The 18,658-nt window shown below is 42.7% G+C and overlaps 1 protein-coding gene across 1 annotated transcript in view; it reads left to right on the top strand.

The window, feature by feature from the left end:
* The window catches only part of LOC129704584 (MAP kinase-activated protein kinase 2-like), a 45,644-nt gene that overhangs the window by 9,369 nt on the left and 17,617 nt on the right, over window positions 1-18,658 (top strand). Inside the window, exons 2-4 of the mRNA XM_055647804.1 lie at window positions 11,340-11,479; window positions 14,153-14,217; window positions 17,711-17,790. Of these exons, the coding sequence (XP_055503779.1) occupies window positions 11,340-11,479; window positions 14,153-14,217; window positions 17,711-17,790 (285 nt within the window). The remainder of the gene's footprint in view (window positions 1-11,339; window positions 11,480-14,152; window positions 14,218-17,710; window positions 17,791-18,658) is intronic.

Genomic DNA, 18,658 nt, shown 5'->3' with positions numbered 1-18,658 from the left:
CAAAGGCAGATATTAAAGAATAGTTCTCTTGCAGCAAGTTGTTTGCACATGGCATGATATAGAATGCACTAACTGAAAGGGTGGTGGAAGCAGATTCAATGTTAATTTTCAAAAAAGAAATTAGTAAATACAATACGAATGACGGGAATAATAGGACTAATTGTATAACTCTTGCATGGAGATAGAAACTTACTGCGGCTATTAAGCCTGTCCATACTGGTTGAATGAATGAGGATGCAATGAATGGTGTCCTGCAGTGTCATTGATTCTGTGGTTATTGAAGGCCTTGCTGGAATTTTGCTATATGTGAACATCACTGTGAAATATGGAATGGATTCACTGATAAAGATACACCGCAGTTCTTTAATATAGCAGCTGAAACATAGGTTATTTTGGTTCTGTCAAGCAAATTAAATAATCTCCTCTCACCTCAAAGTGACTGGTGGATACTGAAGACAAATTTGGCAGCACATTGAGTCAGCGAAGGAATGATAGATTCACTCTCCTGCTACTGTCAGCCTGTAACTGATTATCTTACAGAATGTCTTTGATGTGACCCTGACATTGCTACTGCTTTGTGTACTGTAATGTATCATTAGGACTAGGGTATTGACCTGCTTGTGATTACCACATTTGGCAGCTGACTCTGACATCTATATCCACATGCAACTGGGGTGTGCATACCCGATATGGCACAGGGTAGAAATTTGTAGGTAAACAATTTGGTTTTCGTCAGAATAACTGCCATCACGCGTTTTACGCACGCTTTGTTAGGGAGAACACTGATGTGCCTTCTCGAGCCCCCATTCGCTGTGATGGTATTTCAGTCACAGTCACAGAGGCCGACGTCAGAAAATCCTTCAGAGGGGTGAACCCTCAAAAAGCGCCTGGACCTGATGGTATACCCGGTCGTGTTCTAAAAACCTGTGCGGACCAACTGGCTGGAGTTTTCAACCTCTCACTTCTGAGGTCCAAGATTCCCACCTGCTTTAAAAGGGCATCAATTATACCGGTGCCCAGTGCAGAGGTGAGTGGTAGAAGCTGAGGGAAGTTGATGGGAATGGGGGAGAATAGGTGTAAATGGGCGATTGATGATCAGCAGAGACTCACTGGGCTGAAGGACTTGTTTGTCATCTGTATCGCTCTATAACTGTATGAGAAGCTTAGCTTGTTAGATTAATATTTACAGCAGCCTTGAAGTGGTGGCAGCATTGTATCACTTACACTTCGGGGATTTGACTAATAGCAGAATTATGTGTCAGCTGGAGATGCCCTTTACAAAGTTTGTATGGAACTAACAATATCCAGTTACTACTGGGCAGTTACTCCAAACGCTCCTCTAACTTGGATATCAGAATGGAAGTGAGTATGTCACCATGAATTGTTTGTGAATCTGTGAGCAAATGTGGTAACAAAAAAAAATCAGCAAGTAGTGAGTTAAGAGAGACAACAAGGAGAACCGAAGCAATTTTAGCTGATCCTCAGATGGGAATTCCAGTGGATTGGGTCGGGTGCCATTTTTGCAACAGACCTAATGTTATATGGCATAGACATCATGAAGAGTAAACTCCAAAAGTGTACAATGTGGATTTACCATGAATCTCATCAGTTTCCATGCAGTCAGATTAGGTAAAGATTTGCCTGCCTCTCCAGCCACAGCAACACCCCAATGATAGTACAAAGTCCGTGAGTGATACGATACAGTGCAAACTGGGTAATAAAGTATGGTTGGACCACAGAAGTAGAGATTTACTGCGTATTTGATTGCTACATTGGCATTCTGCCCAATCCACCTGGATTCCAAACTGGAGCGTTAGGTTAAAACTAGACTGTCACACCGGAGGCCTGGTCCCCCAACGCAATCCGTTCCCCCAACGCAATATTCCACCACTCACCCGCAGCGCCCAACTGCGTAGGCACGGCTCATTTCCCCTCCTCCCCAGCACTCTATCCCCCTCCTCTTCACCCTCCCTCTTCTTTCCCCTCTCCTCCTCTAATCCCTTCCTCACCTCTCCCTCTCTCTCCTTTCCCTTACACTCAGTCACTCCCTCCCTCCATAACTCCTCTCCCCTCCCTACCCCCCTCCTATCCCTCCATCCCTCACCTCCTCCTATCCCCCCCACTATCCCCTCCTCACCTCCCTCACTGCCCTCCTCACCCTCTATTCCCCACTCCCTACCTCCCCCACTCCTCTCCCTCTATTCCCCCTCCTCCCTCACTCTCCCTCCTCACCTCCCCCACTTTCCCCCCTCTCCTTCCCAACCCCCTCCTCTCCCTCAATCCCCCCAGGATCCCTCCCCATGATCTCGAGGTTGCCGCTCCTTTCCCTCCTTGCGTGCCGGAGCGGCTGTGGGCTTTGGGCCGCGGCAGCTGCAGACAGGCAGGCGGGCCGCGCGGGAAGGTGGGAGGCGGGAGGCGGGGAGGGAGGCAGGCGCGACCGGTGACTGACAGCGGGGGACGGCCAAACAGTGTGGCGATGGTGCAGGAGGGGACGTCGCCATCCCGGCCGTGACTGACAGGAGAGGAGACGATAGACAATAGGTGCAGGAGTAGGCCATTCAGCCCTTTGAGCCAGAACCGCCATTCAATGTGATCATGGCTGATCACCCCCAATCAGTACCCCGTTCCTGCTTTCTCCCCATATCCCCTGACTCCGCTATCTTTAAGAGCCCCATCTAGCTGTCTCTTGAAAGTATCCAGAGAACCGGCCTCCACTGCCCTCTGAGGCAGAGAATTCCACAGACTGACAACTCTCTGTGAGAAAATGTGTTTCCTCGTCTCTGTTCTAAATGGCATACCCCTTATTCTTAAACTGTGGCACCTGGTTCTGGACTCCCCCAACATCGGGAACATGTTTCCTGCTTCTAGCGTGTCCAAACCCTTAATAATCTTATATGTTTCAATAAGATCCCCTCTCATCCTAAACGCCAGAGTATACAAGCCGAGGCCACTGCATTCTCTCAGCATATGACAGTCCTACCATCCCGGGAATTAACTTTGTAAACCTATGCTGCACTCCCTCAATAGCAAGAATGCCCTTCCTCAAATTAGGGGACCAAAACTGCACACAATATTCCAGGTGTGGTCTCACGAGGGCCCTAGACATTTTAAAACTTTAAGAACTTTTAAAATATACCACCGATTGGAACAAAACTTGATGCATTTGTAGCACAGGAAAACGGTGAGTAAGGTGGCGAAAAATCGTAGTGCTATCGCGTACCGTTTTCGTGCAAATCTAAAAACACCGTAAACCGGAAGAAAACAATATGAGAGTTTTAGTTATGTATAGATAGATAGATTACTTCCTTTGTGTCTGTTCTGAATGCCTATTTCCACTGATCGATTATAGCTCTGTAGCCCACATTTGTTTATGCAATTTTACTGCTTCCTTTAAGAATATTTACATTATGTTCAACAATGGCAGTTACAAGGCTGAATCACATCAGATACTTCAGTTCATACGTTCTTATTTGAAATATTTTAACAAGAAAGGGATGGGGTTTCTGTGCAGTTTGCTTGCTGTAGGTTTTCAGATTCCTTTCTCCATGGCCTGCTCAGGATAATAGTGATACAATTAACGTGCTATCTGATCCCCTTGAGTTTAAGGCAATGTAATCAGCTCAAAGCTGGCAGACTAGCTGCAGAAGGCTTCATGTGACAGCTCTGCTGTCGTGAGAAGGTCATACCTAGCTGTGGAAAGCAAGGGAGAGAGAGTGTATACCAGAGGAGATTGAAAATGCGGCAGCAAGATTTGTGACATAGGGAGAAGGCAGACACATTAAAGGAACGGAAGTGTGAGATCAATGCTGCACCCGCTGAGTTTCTCCAGCAATTTTGTGTACCTTCGATCTTCCAGCATCTGCAGCTCCTTCTTAAACACTGAGATCAATGCACAATTGCCAGGGAGCTAAGGAGAGGAAGTTATGTTTGAATGTGTTGATGAGCGCTTTCACACTATATGTACAATTTGAAAATTATTTACATCATTTAAGTAAAGCATTGAAAGTGTTTCTGAACTCAATTGATTGTGTTGATCGAGCTGAAAATGCTCCTTGACAGTTGCAAAACAGAGCAGAGCTGTCACTGTTTGTCAACAACGTTTTCATACTGGACGAGGGATGGTCAAGATTATAAACAATGATCTTCTTACTTCTTTTCTTTATGTTTTATTCTCTTTTTCCTATTTTCTTTTCTTCAACTTTCTTCATTCATTCGTCTTTTTTTCTTTTTCTTCACACACTATATATCTCACGTCTTTCTATCTCATTTCTTTTTTTTATTCTTATCTTTCTTTATTATAACAAAAAAAAATAAGAAGCTGTACATAAAATGTATTATGAAAATATATATTAGGCACTTTGGTGCCATATGATTGTACTTACATCTAATAAAATAAAATATAAAAATTAAAAAAAACAACGTTTTCATTAGACCTGAAAATTCCAATGCTAACAGGTGAAAGGCAAAGTGGGATAAAGCAATGTGGGAAAATAGTTAAAAAGGGAACGTGGGTGAGAATATTTGTTATTTTTTTAAGTGTAATTTGCGTGGAATTTTTCTGATTCAATATGTAAAATTTCCCTTGAAAGATGGAAAATATGCCAAGTTTAATTAGTGAGAAATTCTGGATTTAGGAAACAATAATTTGCTCGACAGTCTGGTGCCAGAAAACAAAAAAACAAGACAGCTCAACAGATAGGCCATATAAGATCTGTGGTTCAATGAGTGCGCCACAGCAATGCAAACCTGCTTCCTGTTTCCCAATGAACACATCAACGACCGACAGCAATAAAAGTTGTAGCTAAGGTCTGATGTTGCTAATGTCAGTGCTACAACCAGAGAGTTGAGGTAGCCCTGTGGAAGGTAAAGTACAGGTACCAGAGCTTGCATTGAGCCCAGCTGCAATAGTGTAGGAGGCTGAATGTTGAAGGTCAGAATCAAAGATCTTATATCAAGCAAGGTGGTCCACTCCTGCGAAATACAATGGACTGACGTATAGTACGCACCGGAGCGTAACTCCCGTCTTTTCAGCAAACCCGACCCGACTTCAGTTATGCCTCTCGCAGTGTTGCGGGGGAACAATTTATGTGTTTTTAAATGTTTTAAATGTTTTTTTTTATTTTCTTTTTAAACGGCACATACCTTGTACAAGGAGGAACTGCAGATGTTGGTTTAAACCGAAGACAGACACAAAAGGCTGGAATAAATCAGTGGATCAGGCAGCATCTCTGGAGAGGACTAGGTGATATTTCGGGTTGACTTTTTCGATAGCTGCCATGACTCGTTTGATGTCATCCTTCGCCCTTCTCCTGGTCTCGGCCCGCACCGATCTGCCGGACATGCTGTGCGTGTGTGTGTTTGTTTGCGGAGTCTGAGGGGAGAAGCGCTGGCACCAAGAGCAAGCGAGCAAACGCGCGGACAGCGGACAAAAGCAACGATCATGGAGCGGCATAGGTGGACATTTCGGGTCGAGACCCTTCCTCAGACTGACAGTCAAGGGAAAGGGAAACGGGAGGTATAGGCATATCTTCCATTCATTTGTCCTTAGTACCGTCTATATCTCTTGCTCCTCTTTCCCCTGACTCAGTCTGAAGATGGGTCTCGATCCGAAATGCCACCTATTCCTTTTGTCCAGAAATGCCGCCCGACCTGCTGCATTTTGTGTCTATCCTTTAATCTCTCTCCCTGAATTAGCTTGACGCCATGATGGAAGCCGGTTACGGAAATTGCGCTGAAGATTACCCATGACCCTACTATGGCTTTTTTAGCGGAGTGGACCATCTTGCTCGCTATAAGATCATCGGTCAGAATAAAATTCAATCTATTCAACCCATTATCTCAGTTGCTTAAAAATGTGAACAGATGTGTTGTGGGTGAAAGAAGAAGTTGAGACAAAGGATGTTGAAAGTTGGGGTCGATGGTGGGGGGGGGGGGGGATTCTGGTTCAGGAAGTGGGGTTGGGGAATTAGGGCCTATAACGTTCATTGGGTGGGTGAGGAGTGGGAGGGATGTGGGATGCAGGATGCATTGGGGGAAGGGGGGTATATATGGGGTCATGGCAGAAACAATGGAATGCGTAGGGAGAGTGGCCCAATAGAAGAGGGAAGACAGAACTATGGGAGGGGGTAGAAGGAACCCAAAAGAACAATGGAAGGAGCATGGAGCTGGTGGAAGCAATGGAAGCTTGGGAAGAGGGTGCAGCTGGTGTTGATGGAGGGGACGGGGTGTGAAGCATGGTGAGAATGGTGGAGAGTGGGAAGAGGGACACAGTGCATATAGTATTGGGTACTGGCAAGATGAATTGAGGGCATCAGACCTGGCCTAGGGCCTTGGATAATTACAGGGGAAGGTTGGGGGATATCAGCATTTGTTGGACGTGTTATTGTAATTGTGGATGCAGTCTATTTCCTCAGTATTATACAAATTTCAATTTGTATAATACTGAGGAAATAGACTGCATCGCACAATTAACTTTTAGGCAGTTTTTTCTTGGATAATCCCTGGATTATCTGAACAAAATATTCTCACTTAGAAGTTTTATTGCAATTATTTTTTAATATATTTGCTTTCTATTTTTTTTCCTGTTACTTGGCCTGCTTCCATCATATTCATTCTTTCCTTATTCCGTTTAATAATTTCTACTTTTATTTTGGAATTTCCCTATTTTCATTTTTTTTTTGTTTGCTAGTAAACTGTACTTGTAAGCAACAATCTGTTAAAGAATCGGTAATTTATTTTTAACATGTACAGAGTGCAAGAAGCATTTATAATAAGATCAAATAAGTTTCTGTGTAAAACAAAACTTGCCCCATATATCTCCTTTAAACTTTCTTCCTCTAAACCTCTAGTATTTATAATTTCCACCTAGGAAAAAAACTGATTGCCCACTGTATCTATGCCTCTCATTATTTTATAAAGCTATCAGATTTTTCCAGCCTCTCCTTATTATCTTAAACCCTCTAATCCAGGGAACATTCTGCTAAATCTCTTCTGCATCTTCCCCAAAGCCTCCACATGCATGGTTGTGATCTTCCAATATATTGTGACCTTTCCAGAAGCCAAAAAAAATTGGAGGATAGTTAAAGGAAGATTGAATTGTAATACTCTCATCCAAGAAACGAGTAATAAAAAAAAACAAAGAGCCATTGACTGGTTAACGTGACATCAGAGCAAGAATAATTCGACCATTTCCAGTTGGTTAGGCTGTTACGAGTGAGTTGCCACAACAGCCAGTTCTGGGGCCTCTATTATTCACAACATATTCATGTTTTATGAAGATACCAAATTGCTAAGGGTTGAAATACCGAGAAGAGGATACCAAAGCCACCTGGGATGTTGAAACAATTGGGCTTGATAGAGTATATTTTGAGAGGTATTGCGAGTTAATGCATTTTGATGTGAAGGTGGAAAAACTGCAAGGGGAGAGTGTTCCATCACATGCCAAACTAGTGCCTGGTAGATGGTAGAAAGGCTGAAGAAGTCATGAAATGCAGTATATGCACCTCCTGACCTGTAACGTCCTGTTGGATTGAATTCATTTTAATGTTAAAAACCTGATGGGTAAGGTAGGTAGATGAACTTAGGGCATGGATAGGTACTTGTGACTGGAACGTTGTAGCCGTTATGGATATCTAGCTGAGTGGTTAACTGTGAGAAACTATCTGTGAGAAAATGTCTCCATGTCAGAAACATACATTTTATCACCTCTCATTTCATATTGATGATACATACACTTACTATAAATCCCTTTAATTGAATAATCTCTCCAACACACTCACAGTTAAACTAATAGAACATATACTGTCCATGGTCATTAACTAGTAGAATGAAACATTTAATTATTATTATTATTATTACTAGCTTGAAAAATACATTCAAATGTATGAAGGAATTTGTGTAATGTTAGAATTTTGTAAGTTGGGGCTTTCACAATCCATGGAGCTCTGCTGGTTGCTCTTCCTCCATCATTACGTGGTCAATATCCCAGAAATATTAACCTGATACCTTTGTGATTGAAATGATTCCATGAGTAGATTCAAATACTGGAAAGGGCCTTGGGGACGGGCAATAATACGCCCTTGCCAATGTCATCTATATCCTGACATAGCAAAATATCTTCTCTGCCATCCATCAAATAAAACATGGACTAACTTCAGAAGCCACAGCTGCCAACATGCTATAAAGAGTACAAGTGTCACATATCTCCAGATTCGATGACATCTACTGTATGTTTCCGTCATGATGTCACGGTACAGATTTTCCCTCAACCCAGGACTATGTATAACCGAGGGAGAAAGGATAATAATGTGTAGCAGAGAGAGAGAGCGAGTGGCCTCAGTCAGAATGTGGTGGGAAGTAGAAATAATGTTGTTTGCAAGATTATTATTTCTGCCCTTCCTGGCAAATTCTGCATTGCAATACACAGGAGCAGAATTAATTACTGAAGTTCCCCATGTCAGCTTCCTGTCTTTTAGTCTGTGAACTTCTGCTCACCCAAAGCAACTCCACGTATATTATCTCACACCCGACTACTATACCTGAGCTTTTTACCAGCATACGAATGGAAAATACTGGATATACTCAGCAGGTCGTGTAGCAAAAGACCACCCTTAAGATTGCTGATCTGCTATGTATTTCTAGCAATTTATGTTTTTGTCTCTGCTTTCCTGCCACTATAGTTTTTTTTACTTTGCAACTCTCTTAAGAATGATTCACAGGAACTGTGTATCTTGTGCAATGCAGAATGCATAATGTGTTTTTTGCACTGCTGCTTCAGGTCAGTGCACTCCACATATTGTGCCTGTAAAGGGTTGAGGTATCAGACAGTTTAGCAACTAACAAAAGATCCAATGATAATCAAAAAACTGCAGATGCTGGAAATCTGAAGTACAAACAGGAAATGCTAAAACGCTCAGGTAGTCATGCAGCATATTTCGAAATAAAAACAGAAAACATGTCAGGTCTGAGACTTCACAGAAATGGAAAAGAGAGAAAACAGGTTAGTTTCCAGCAGTAGTGAAGTTGGGGAGCAATGGATAGAATAAAAGGCAAATTTCCCTTTGGGTGGCCCCAATGACTTAATGTGCCAGTTAAGAATAGATTAATGCCGTGCAGGAATGAACTGCAGATGCGTGACTATATCAAAGGTAGACACAAAGTGCTCAAAGGTAGACACAAGAGTAACTCAGCGGGTTAGGCAGTATCTCTGGAGAAAAAGGATGGGTGATGATCGGGTCAGAATCGTTCTTCAGACTATTCAGTATGAATAACCTGCTGAGTTACTCCAGCACTTTGTATCCTGTTAAGATTAGATTACATTTCTTTGCTATTGAGTCGCATAGAAATACAGCACAAAAACAAGCTCATCAGGGTCAATGCCTATTATCAAGCATTAACATCTATATATTTTATTAACACTCTCATCTTGTTTGTTTGTATGCGTGTGTGCTTGCATGGATGTGGTATCCCAAAACCCCGCCAAAATGATAGCGCTACAATTTTGGCCCACCTTACTCACCTTTTTTATGGGATGTAAATGAAACAAGTTTAGTTCGGATTGATGTTACATTCTACAAGTTATTGACATTTTAAACTTTACAAAAAACACTTTTCAAACCACTTTTCCACTTGCCCTGTGCGTCAGCCACGTTACAATGATGACACAATGATCCCGAATCCCGAATGAAAAAAATCGTGATTTTCAAAAAAACTGTTTTAATCAAATTCTTCAGTTTTCATTAACAGCTAACATTGTGTTTAGGTTATTTTAAAGAAAAATCGCGATTTTCATTGTAGTGGGGTGGGATAGGGGGGGAGGTTTCATTTAAAAAACAAAACGCGATTTTCATTGTGGGGAGGTGGGAAAGGGGGGAGGTGAGGAGTGGGGGAGCAGGGGGATAGAGGGAGAGGAGGGGGGTTTGGAAGGGAGGGGGAGGGGAAAGTGGGGGAGGTGAGGAAGGAGAGTGGGGGAGGAGGGGGGATAGAGGGAGAGGGAGGGGGGGAGGTAGGGTGGGGGATAGATGGAGAGGAGGGCAGTGGGGTAGGTGAGGAGGGATAGTGGGGGTGGGATAGGGGGGAGGCGAGGAGTGGGGAAGGGAGATAGAGGGAGAGGAGTGGGGTAGGGAGGGTAGAGGGCTTATGGAGGGAGGGAGAGAGGGAGTGACTGAAGTTAGGAGAAAGAAGAGGGAGCGAGAGATGAGGGAGGGAGTGGGGGAGGGGAGGAGGAGGGGAAAGAAGAGGGATGGTGAAGAGGAGGGGAGGGAATGCTGGGGATGAGGGGGAATGGAGGAGGATAGGGGTAGGAAGAGGGATGGCGAGGTAATGGAGGAGGGAAGGGGAAGTGAGGGAGGATAATGGAGGAGGGGAATAGGGGACTGAATAGCGAGAGTGAGATGTGTTCACATTGATCTTATATTTTACAAGTTATTGCCAATTTAAACTTTAAAAATGTCAGCCGCGCCTGCGCAGTTGGGTGAGTGGCGGAATATTACGGATCCCCACTTGGTCTAGTTTACACTAATTCTACTGTAATCTGTTTATTCTCCCCACTCGCCTACACACCAAAGGCAAATTACAGTGGTCAATTAATCTACCAACCCACATGTGTATAAATCGGAGCACTGGGGACACCCCACACAGTCACTGAGAGAACATGTCAACTTTACACAGCACCAGAAGTCAGATTCAACACACAAGTTGTTTGAGCTGTGTGACAGCAGCTCTACCAGCCACACCACTGTGCCGCCTGTGGCCGTGTAATGTGTTGCTAATGGCAAAGATGTAGCTCATGTCAGGCAGGCCAGACGATACAAACAAAAGTAGTAATGATAGGCTCTGTCAAAAATTTGGCAAAAGATAGGTGCTCAAGTCAATTAACTTTGTATTGTAATGAAGGTTATCAAGCTCATCTGCTCGTTGTCCTGCGTATTAACATGCACAATCCCGACTACCTGTAGACGTTATTGAGACTCCAGAGTGTCTGGAAGTGATCAGTTAAGTACCAAACGCTGTGATTCATCTTGTTCTTGGATTTTGAGGTATCAAACGTTCAAAGGTTCTTTATTAGTCACATACACCAATTGGTGTAGTGAAATGCGTATTGCCATTGCAGCACATAAAAAATATATATATTCAAGGATTTATGACCACAAATCAATAAGAAAGAGTAGAGAAAAACGATGCAATGAAGAAACATTTGGAAACAAAGCTAAACTTGGAGGGCCTAAATTGAAACTGAGCCCAGTGCCAAACTTAAAGCATTTGGCAGGTCTTGCATTGATAACACCAAGCTTAAATCCACCATAATTGTTTGATCCCCAGCATTCTGCTCTTTATTTCAGATTCTCTATGACAATCCAAAGGCACGGCGTGAAGTGGACATGCATTGGAGAGCTTCCAGCACCCTGCACATTGTCCGCATAATTAACATCTACGAGAACATGCACCATGGAAAGCGCTGCCTCTTGATTGTGATGGAATGGTGAGTGAGAAACTGCAATGATGGACGAGGCTTGGAAATACAAAGAAATAATAATGTCATAGGAATAGGAAAGAAAAGGAGGATGTGATTACATGTGTCTGTACTAAACATAATGCCAAGATTAACATCCTCAGCCTGCACATGGTCCATACCTGTCCATTCCCTGCATATCCATGTGCCTTTCTAAAAGCCTCTTACACGTAGTTGCCTCCACCACCACCCCTAGCAGCGCATTCCATGCACTCATACCCTCTGTGTAAACAAAAAAAATGCTCCCCATATCTCCTTTAAACTTTGCCCCCTCTGACCTTAAAGCTATGCCCTCTAGTCTGACATTTTCAGCCTGGGAAAAAGGTTCTGACTATCTACCCTATCTGTGGTCTCATATATACTTCTATCAGATCTCACCTCAATCTGCATTCCAGACAAAACAAACCATCTTTGTAGTTGATACCCCCTAATCCAGGTAGGATTCTGGAAAACCTCTTCTGCGTCTTTTCCAAAGCCTCCATGTCCTTCCTGTGAAGGGGCAAGCAACACTCCAACTTTCTGTGATACTCTATGAATTGAAATAATCACATGTCAACCGATTAGTTTTATGATAATCCATAACCTCGCCCTTCCCATGCATCCTTTGAGACTTACTGGTCCTATTTTCTAGTTTCCCATCAGTCCTTCCATTTGCTGATCTTATATTCTGGTTCCCACTTACATAAAAACTACAGGCTAGAATAGCTGAATGGTCACTCAAGGCTGTTCTGCAATTCAGTAAGATACGGCTGATCTAATATTGGTTTCTTATATGTCCCCCTATTGAGCAAAAATCTGACATCAAATGAATTGGCCATCATGGCGCTCTCTAGAAATTCTAGAGAATCCCCACCTTATGAGAAAATAAATTCTGCATTCTCTCATCTTAAATGGGTGATGTTATATTCTAAAACAGTGTCACTGGAGATAGTCTCCACATCTACCTTGTCACTTCCCATCACAATCCCAACATCTAGCTGTTCACATCCCATCACAATCATTTATGCTGCATTTATAAACTCGTCCACTGCAGAATAGCTACCGAAGTATGGTTATCTGCACCTGCACTGCATCCAAGGCCTTTGGTCTTTATTTAAAATTTTAGATCAAATTTCTCCATCCTAACATTGTTAAAACACATGTAGCAAGGCTTAGGAAGTGAGATGTTATGTGAAAATGTTGATCCATCTCCTGGAATTCTTTACAGTAAGATGCTGGATGTTGGGAGGATAAATAGACTGTATTGTTACTGAGCTACTTTAAATAGCTGAGGGTGATGTTGAAATAGATTTAGATGTAATAGTTGATAATGCTAAACACATCCAACTAATGGACGACAGCAAAACCAATAAAATGTTGAACTAAATGGATAAACCATAGAATACTAGGCCATGGTAGTGATGATCTGAGTGCATACTGCTGTGATCAGACAGCATCCTGAATATCTGTGTAGGAAAGAACTGCAGATGCTGGTTGAATGTGGAAACAAAATGCTGGAGTAACTCAGCGGGTCAGGCAGCATCTCTGGAGAGAAGGAATGGATGAGGTTTTGGGTCGAGACCCTTCTTCTGACTCTAGACTCCTGAATATCTGCATGTCCTGGGCCCAAAGATATATAACCATATAACCATATAATTGTTATATGGGCCCAAAGATATAAGAATGATATTCAACTTTTAAAACAAAGAAGCCTTGTGAATCTTTCTGTCACATTTAAAGTCTTGTTGTAAAGACAGATCAGAGTTCAATTTTCAATTTTTCTAAAGTGGGGCATGAGGTTAAATTAAGACAAGAAATGTTTTTGGAGGAGAGCAATTGGATCTGGAATATTAAAACAAAGGCATGGGTTATAGCAGTGAAGATTAGTGAACAGTGAAGACTAATATCGGGCTGGTGCAGCAGGTCTGAACACATGAGAACCTGGGTGAGCTAGCCAATTAGATATAACATTGGCTTTGTGGTAGGAGGCATAGAGATTGGTAACGGTGGTTGTTATTCAGCTTGTATGCCTATGACCAATGGTGTGGCACAGGTATTAATTCATTAAAGGCTGGTTATAGGTATCAAAGTCAGGACCATGTCTATCTTGGCGAAGAACTTGTATGTGGTGGTGCTTCCGTATACTAGCTGCCCTTGTCAATTTTAGAAGTAGAGGCCACAGGCTTGTGAGGAGTTATCAAAATTGACCTGGGTAAGTAACTGCAGGGCATTTGATGATGGTCATTACTGCAGCCACAGTGTGTTGGAGCGAATTAATGTTTGATAAGGTGGATGGGGTGTCAGTCAAGTGGCTGGTTTGTTATAGATGGTGTTGCACTTATTGAGAGTTGTTGGAACTGCACTTTTCCAAGCAAGTGGAGAATATTCCATCGCAGTTATCAAAACTGGAGAGAGCAGAGACTAGTTTTGTAATTTATAGGAATTAACAAATGTTGTACATTGGGCTTTTGAATATAATACTATTATGGGAGCTGATTCATAACTAATTCATAACTAATTTTTATGCCAATTTTTAAGTAGAAAATCCAGAATACCCTGGATCAATTTTTTTCAATAATTGCCAGCTGACTTGCAGTCTTCGCTCACCCTGTGTTTTCTGTTGGCTTCCCTCTTTCCCCTTCCTTCCATCACCCTCCACTGCAGCATGGAAGGAGGTGAATTGTTCAGCAGGATACAGGATCGAGGAGACCAGGCCTTTACTGAGAGGGGTAAGACATGAACAAAAAGCAAACCACTGGAGGTCAAGTAACATCGAGTAAAGAGGGTATGGGATGGACGATGTTTCAAGTCGAGACCCTTTAAGGACTGAGACCAAAGAGAGGTTAGCCAGTACAAAGAGCTAAGTGGGAAGGGTGTAAGAGTGGCTGGTTGGTTATAGGTGGAATCAAGTGAGGTGAGGGATGATGGGCAAATGGAGCCAGGTTGGGAAAGGAAAGGGCAATGGTAGTCAAGAGTTCAGAGTTGATATGTGGAACTAAATAAGGAAGGAATGAAAGGCAGATGGAGCCAGGTAGGGCGGAGGGAATTTGGAAGGTGGTGAGTGATAGTTTGAAACAGATAAGGAGACAAAAGGGAAGGAGGTTGGATAAATGGAGCCTGGTGGGGGTGGTGTTAGAGGAGAGGGAATGCAGAGGCATAAAGGGGATAGGTGGAACGAGGTAAGGGAAGGGTGATGGGTGGATGGAACAAGCAGTGGGGAGGGGGGTGAATATGAAGAGTATGCCAGGGGAGAATAAGCCTCACTGTTCAGGCCAGCTCTACTTATTGTCCTCACTGCAAGCTGTGAGCTTCCTGCACTGCCATACACAGTACAATAGAGGAATTAACCATGATTGCAAATACCACATTGCAACGTCAGTCAAACCCAAGGCCACAGTTGCATTCACCTACTGACAGGAAAATGTTGTTATCGTTCATTGTGGTCAATTACATTCCTGCTGTCAGGACTGTGAGCTTCCTGGGGAAGCAGACAATAGCTTTAAAATAATATAACCTCCCTGCTCAAGTTGGTGAATGGGAAGTGGCAGAATTTCAGGCGTGCTTGGCTTGGGGAACAGTGCAACTGATTAGTCGGTTCAAATTGGGAATAAAAAGGAGGAAGTTAAACTTATTTTACACAAAGGCTTGGAGCTGTGAGGCATTGCCAAATCCCCAAAATTAGGCTGCCTGTGGTAATACAGAGTCCCCAGTGCTACACTGTTTATGGTTACAGTTCCCAGAGTCACACTGTTTATGGTGTTCCAGTCCCTAGTATTACACATCTATGGTGTTAAAGCCCCCAGTGTTACACTATTTATGGTGTTATAGTCCCCAGTTTTACACTCTTTATGGTGTTACAATCCACAGTGTTATACTTCTATGGTGTTGCAGAGACACCATGTTACACTGTTTATAGTGTGGCAGAGTTTTCAGCATTCATAGAATGCTAGAATTGTTACAGCAACCAAGGAGGTTATTTGGCCGATCACTGCAACATTTTCTCAGTCGCCTTGAGAATTTTTCTTACCAAGCAATTAATAAACTTGCTCTTGAAGGCAACTGTGGTAACCTCATCAGCTTGCAAGGTATTGCAGATTCTAACCTCACACGGTACGGGGTCCTCACATCTCCAGAGGTACAGGAGTGCACACCTGTGGATTAAGCAGAGAGCCAAATCACACTCTGAATCTGCTGTGCCTACTAAGCCTTGTGGAAAGTATAGGTCCTTGTGCGAGTGGGAACTGATTGAGCTGAGGTGCCCCCAAACTTGGATGAACTGCAGCAGTAATTTGCACTTGGGGTTTTAATATACTTATCCTGTGGCTCACCAAGGAGTGATACTTGTCAAAACATTAAAACCAAGCCAAAGGATTTATTAGTGTAAGAGACTTTAAGCAGAGATGTAAAGGGGAACAGAGAAGATTAGGGAGGGAATGCAGAGCTTAGGGACCGGGAAATAGTAGTGAGTCAAGAGACTGGAGTTGGAAAGACATTGTAGTCTTGGAAGGAAGTCATAAACATGGTTTAATCTGACTACAAGGGAACTACATTAGAATGGTTGGGAAGATATTAGATGGCAGGAGTTGTCCTTGCAACTACATAGCAATAAAGTGCCAGTAGTGGAGAGAGGAGAAACTGTACAGTGTCCTGAAGACTAATAACATTTTTGACAACTTAAGTGACATTTACCAAAAAATATATTGTTCTAATTAGTCCACACAAGGCTAAACAGTTCTGATCACAGTGGACCTGTTTTCTGGTGGAAGTCATGATCCAGAATACAGGACCTGAAGTGAGACCCTGACTGTCGTGTACAGTAACTGTTATTAAATAACAACTTAATTATAACCTGCCATGTTTATATTTATATCCTCTAGAATATTATGTAAAAATGGTGCTTGGTGTATAAACTGTAGGGTGGTCTTGCCTCTGATTCAGTGAATACAAGTCCTACCACAGAGATTGAAGCACAAAAGCTTGACTGATGCTTCACTGGAGTACCATGCTGCATTGAAATGCCATTTACCAGATGAAGCTCTAAACAAGGCCATCATCTGCTTTCTTGTATGGACATAAAAAGTCCCACGGCACTATTTTGTGGAAGAGCAGGATAATTCTCCTCAGTGTCCTGGCTCTCACCCTCTCCAGTCAATGTCGCTAAAATTATTATCCAGGCACATCCTATTATCCAGGATGTTGCTGTTTGTGGGATTTTATTGTGTACAGATTGCTTATCATGGTTTCAATATCACAACAGTCTCTACATTTAAAGAACACCATTGGCTGTAATATGCAGACACAAGAAACTGCAGATGCTGGAATCTTGAATAAAACCCAAAATGCTGGAGGAACTCAGCAGGACAGACAAGGTTTGAAGAGGTGCACATAAACCTCTGTCTCACCTGGAATGGCTGCTGGGGTCCCTGGATGGAAGCATGAGTGGATGTGGAGTTACATCTGCGATTGCAGGGGAAAATACCTGGAGAGGCAGCAGCGGTCTGGGTGGATGATCAAACCATACTGTTTTGGAGTGAGCGGTCTCTACCGAAAATTGAAAGAGATGGGGACAGAAAGATATGACTCTTGGTGGGATCACGTTGAAGGTGGTGGAAATGTTAGAGAATTATGTGTTGACTGCGGAGGCTAGTTGGTGAAAGGTGTGGACCAGCGAAACTCAATCCATGTTCCATCTGAGAGGTAGGGGGAGTGAGAATCGAACCCACATCCCAGTGTGGTCCCAATTCTCTGACTATCTCACACCCTCACCAGTCACCCAGCTCCTGTCCCGTCTTTTGTACAGTCATCTCCCAACCCTGAGTCCTTCACTTCCCTTTGTCCCCTCCACCTTGTCACCTATTCATATCCCACACTGCAGCTTTACACTTCACTCCTCTTCTTATCTGTCAGCCTTTTGCCTTCTTTTCACCTTAGTCTTTGTCACTTACTCCATTCATCTGCCAATCAAATCCCCATCACCTGCATCACCCATCACTTGCCAGGCTTTGTCCCACCTCCTCACTTCTCTTTTCCAGCTTTCTGCCCCCTATTCCAATCAGCCTGAAGAAGGGTGCGAACCCGAAACATTATCGGACATTCCCTTCCCGGATGCTGCCTAACCTGCCGATTTTCTCATTGACTAAACTGTGCTGGGATATTCTGAAATAAATTTGAAAGGCACACCTGCTGAGTGAATCCTTTAATGCTTCCTTGTGTATTTTACAGAAGCCTCAGAAATAATGAGAGACATAGGGAGCGCTATTCAGTATCTTCATGCAATGAACATTGCTCACAGGGATGTCAAGGTAAGACCTGCAATTTTTCCACATTTTCAGTATTGCTCAACTAAGCCAGAAATTGGACAAATGATTCAAGATTTTTTTTTAAAGCTGATTTTAGCCGATAAGGAAGCTGAAGGAAGATTAAGTGACAAGCCTGATTAAGTTACAGGACAGATATCATGTAGAGACGTTATAAAGAAAGGGATGTGATCAGACTGTCTAGACTGGGGGAAAGGCTAATTTTACATTTCTGAGACCATTCAATTCAAGACTTAGAAACAGCATTTTATGTGCTATTAGCTTCGGAAAAGTCTTCAAATTATTAAAACAAGACTTTCTAATTCTTCTCCATGGCCATTTCTGCTGCATCCTCTGAACGGAGTTTTATTCCCACTGATGACCTGTCCCTGTAACATCTACTAGGTTCAGATGATTACCATTCTATTTATTTCCTTCACGTTCTCCATAACTTAAAAATAATCTGACCCTCTGCTGCCCTCATGCGGGTTCATACACCTATTTATATGTTCTGTCTTGCTGGTCATGCCCCAGTTGGAGATATAAAATGTCAGTCAGGCTTCATGTTATTGACACATTACTCAAACAAAGGAGCTTAAGTTAAGTCGAGTGTATTCTCATATGAACAATAACATTAAAACATATTGCTAGCAGCAGCAGCATCAAAGGCACATACAAACGCACACAAACAAATTATATGTAAATTATAGTTAAATTACATATAAAATTTCTAAAAGAAATAAAACTGCAAAAAGCAAGACATCAGTGCAAAAACATAATTAGTAAAAAAAAAGATGTGTTTTGAGAGAATGATAATTTTAATGCCGAGCTCTTGTCAATGAAGAGCAGCTTGTCGTATGAGTTCCAGTCCCAA

Source organism: Leucoraja erinacea, chromosome 16 (genome assembly GCF_028641065.1).
Source record: "Leucoraja erinacea ecotype New England chromosome 16, Leri_hhj_1, whole genome shotgun sequence".
Classification (NCBI taxonomy): Eukaryota; Metazoa; Chordata; class Chondrichthyes; order Rajiformes; family Rajidae; genus Leucoraja; species Leucoraja erinaceus.
This window is presented reverse-complemented; position numbering and strand designations above follow the sequence as displayed.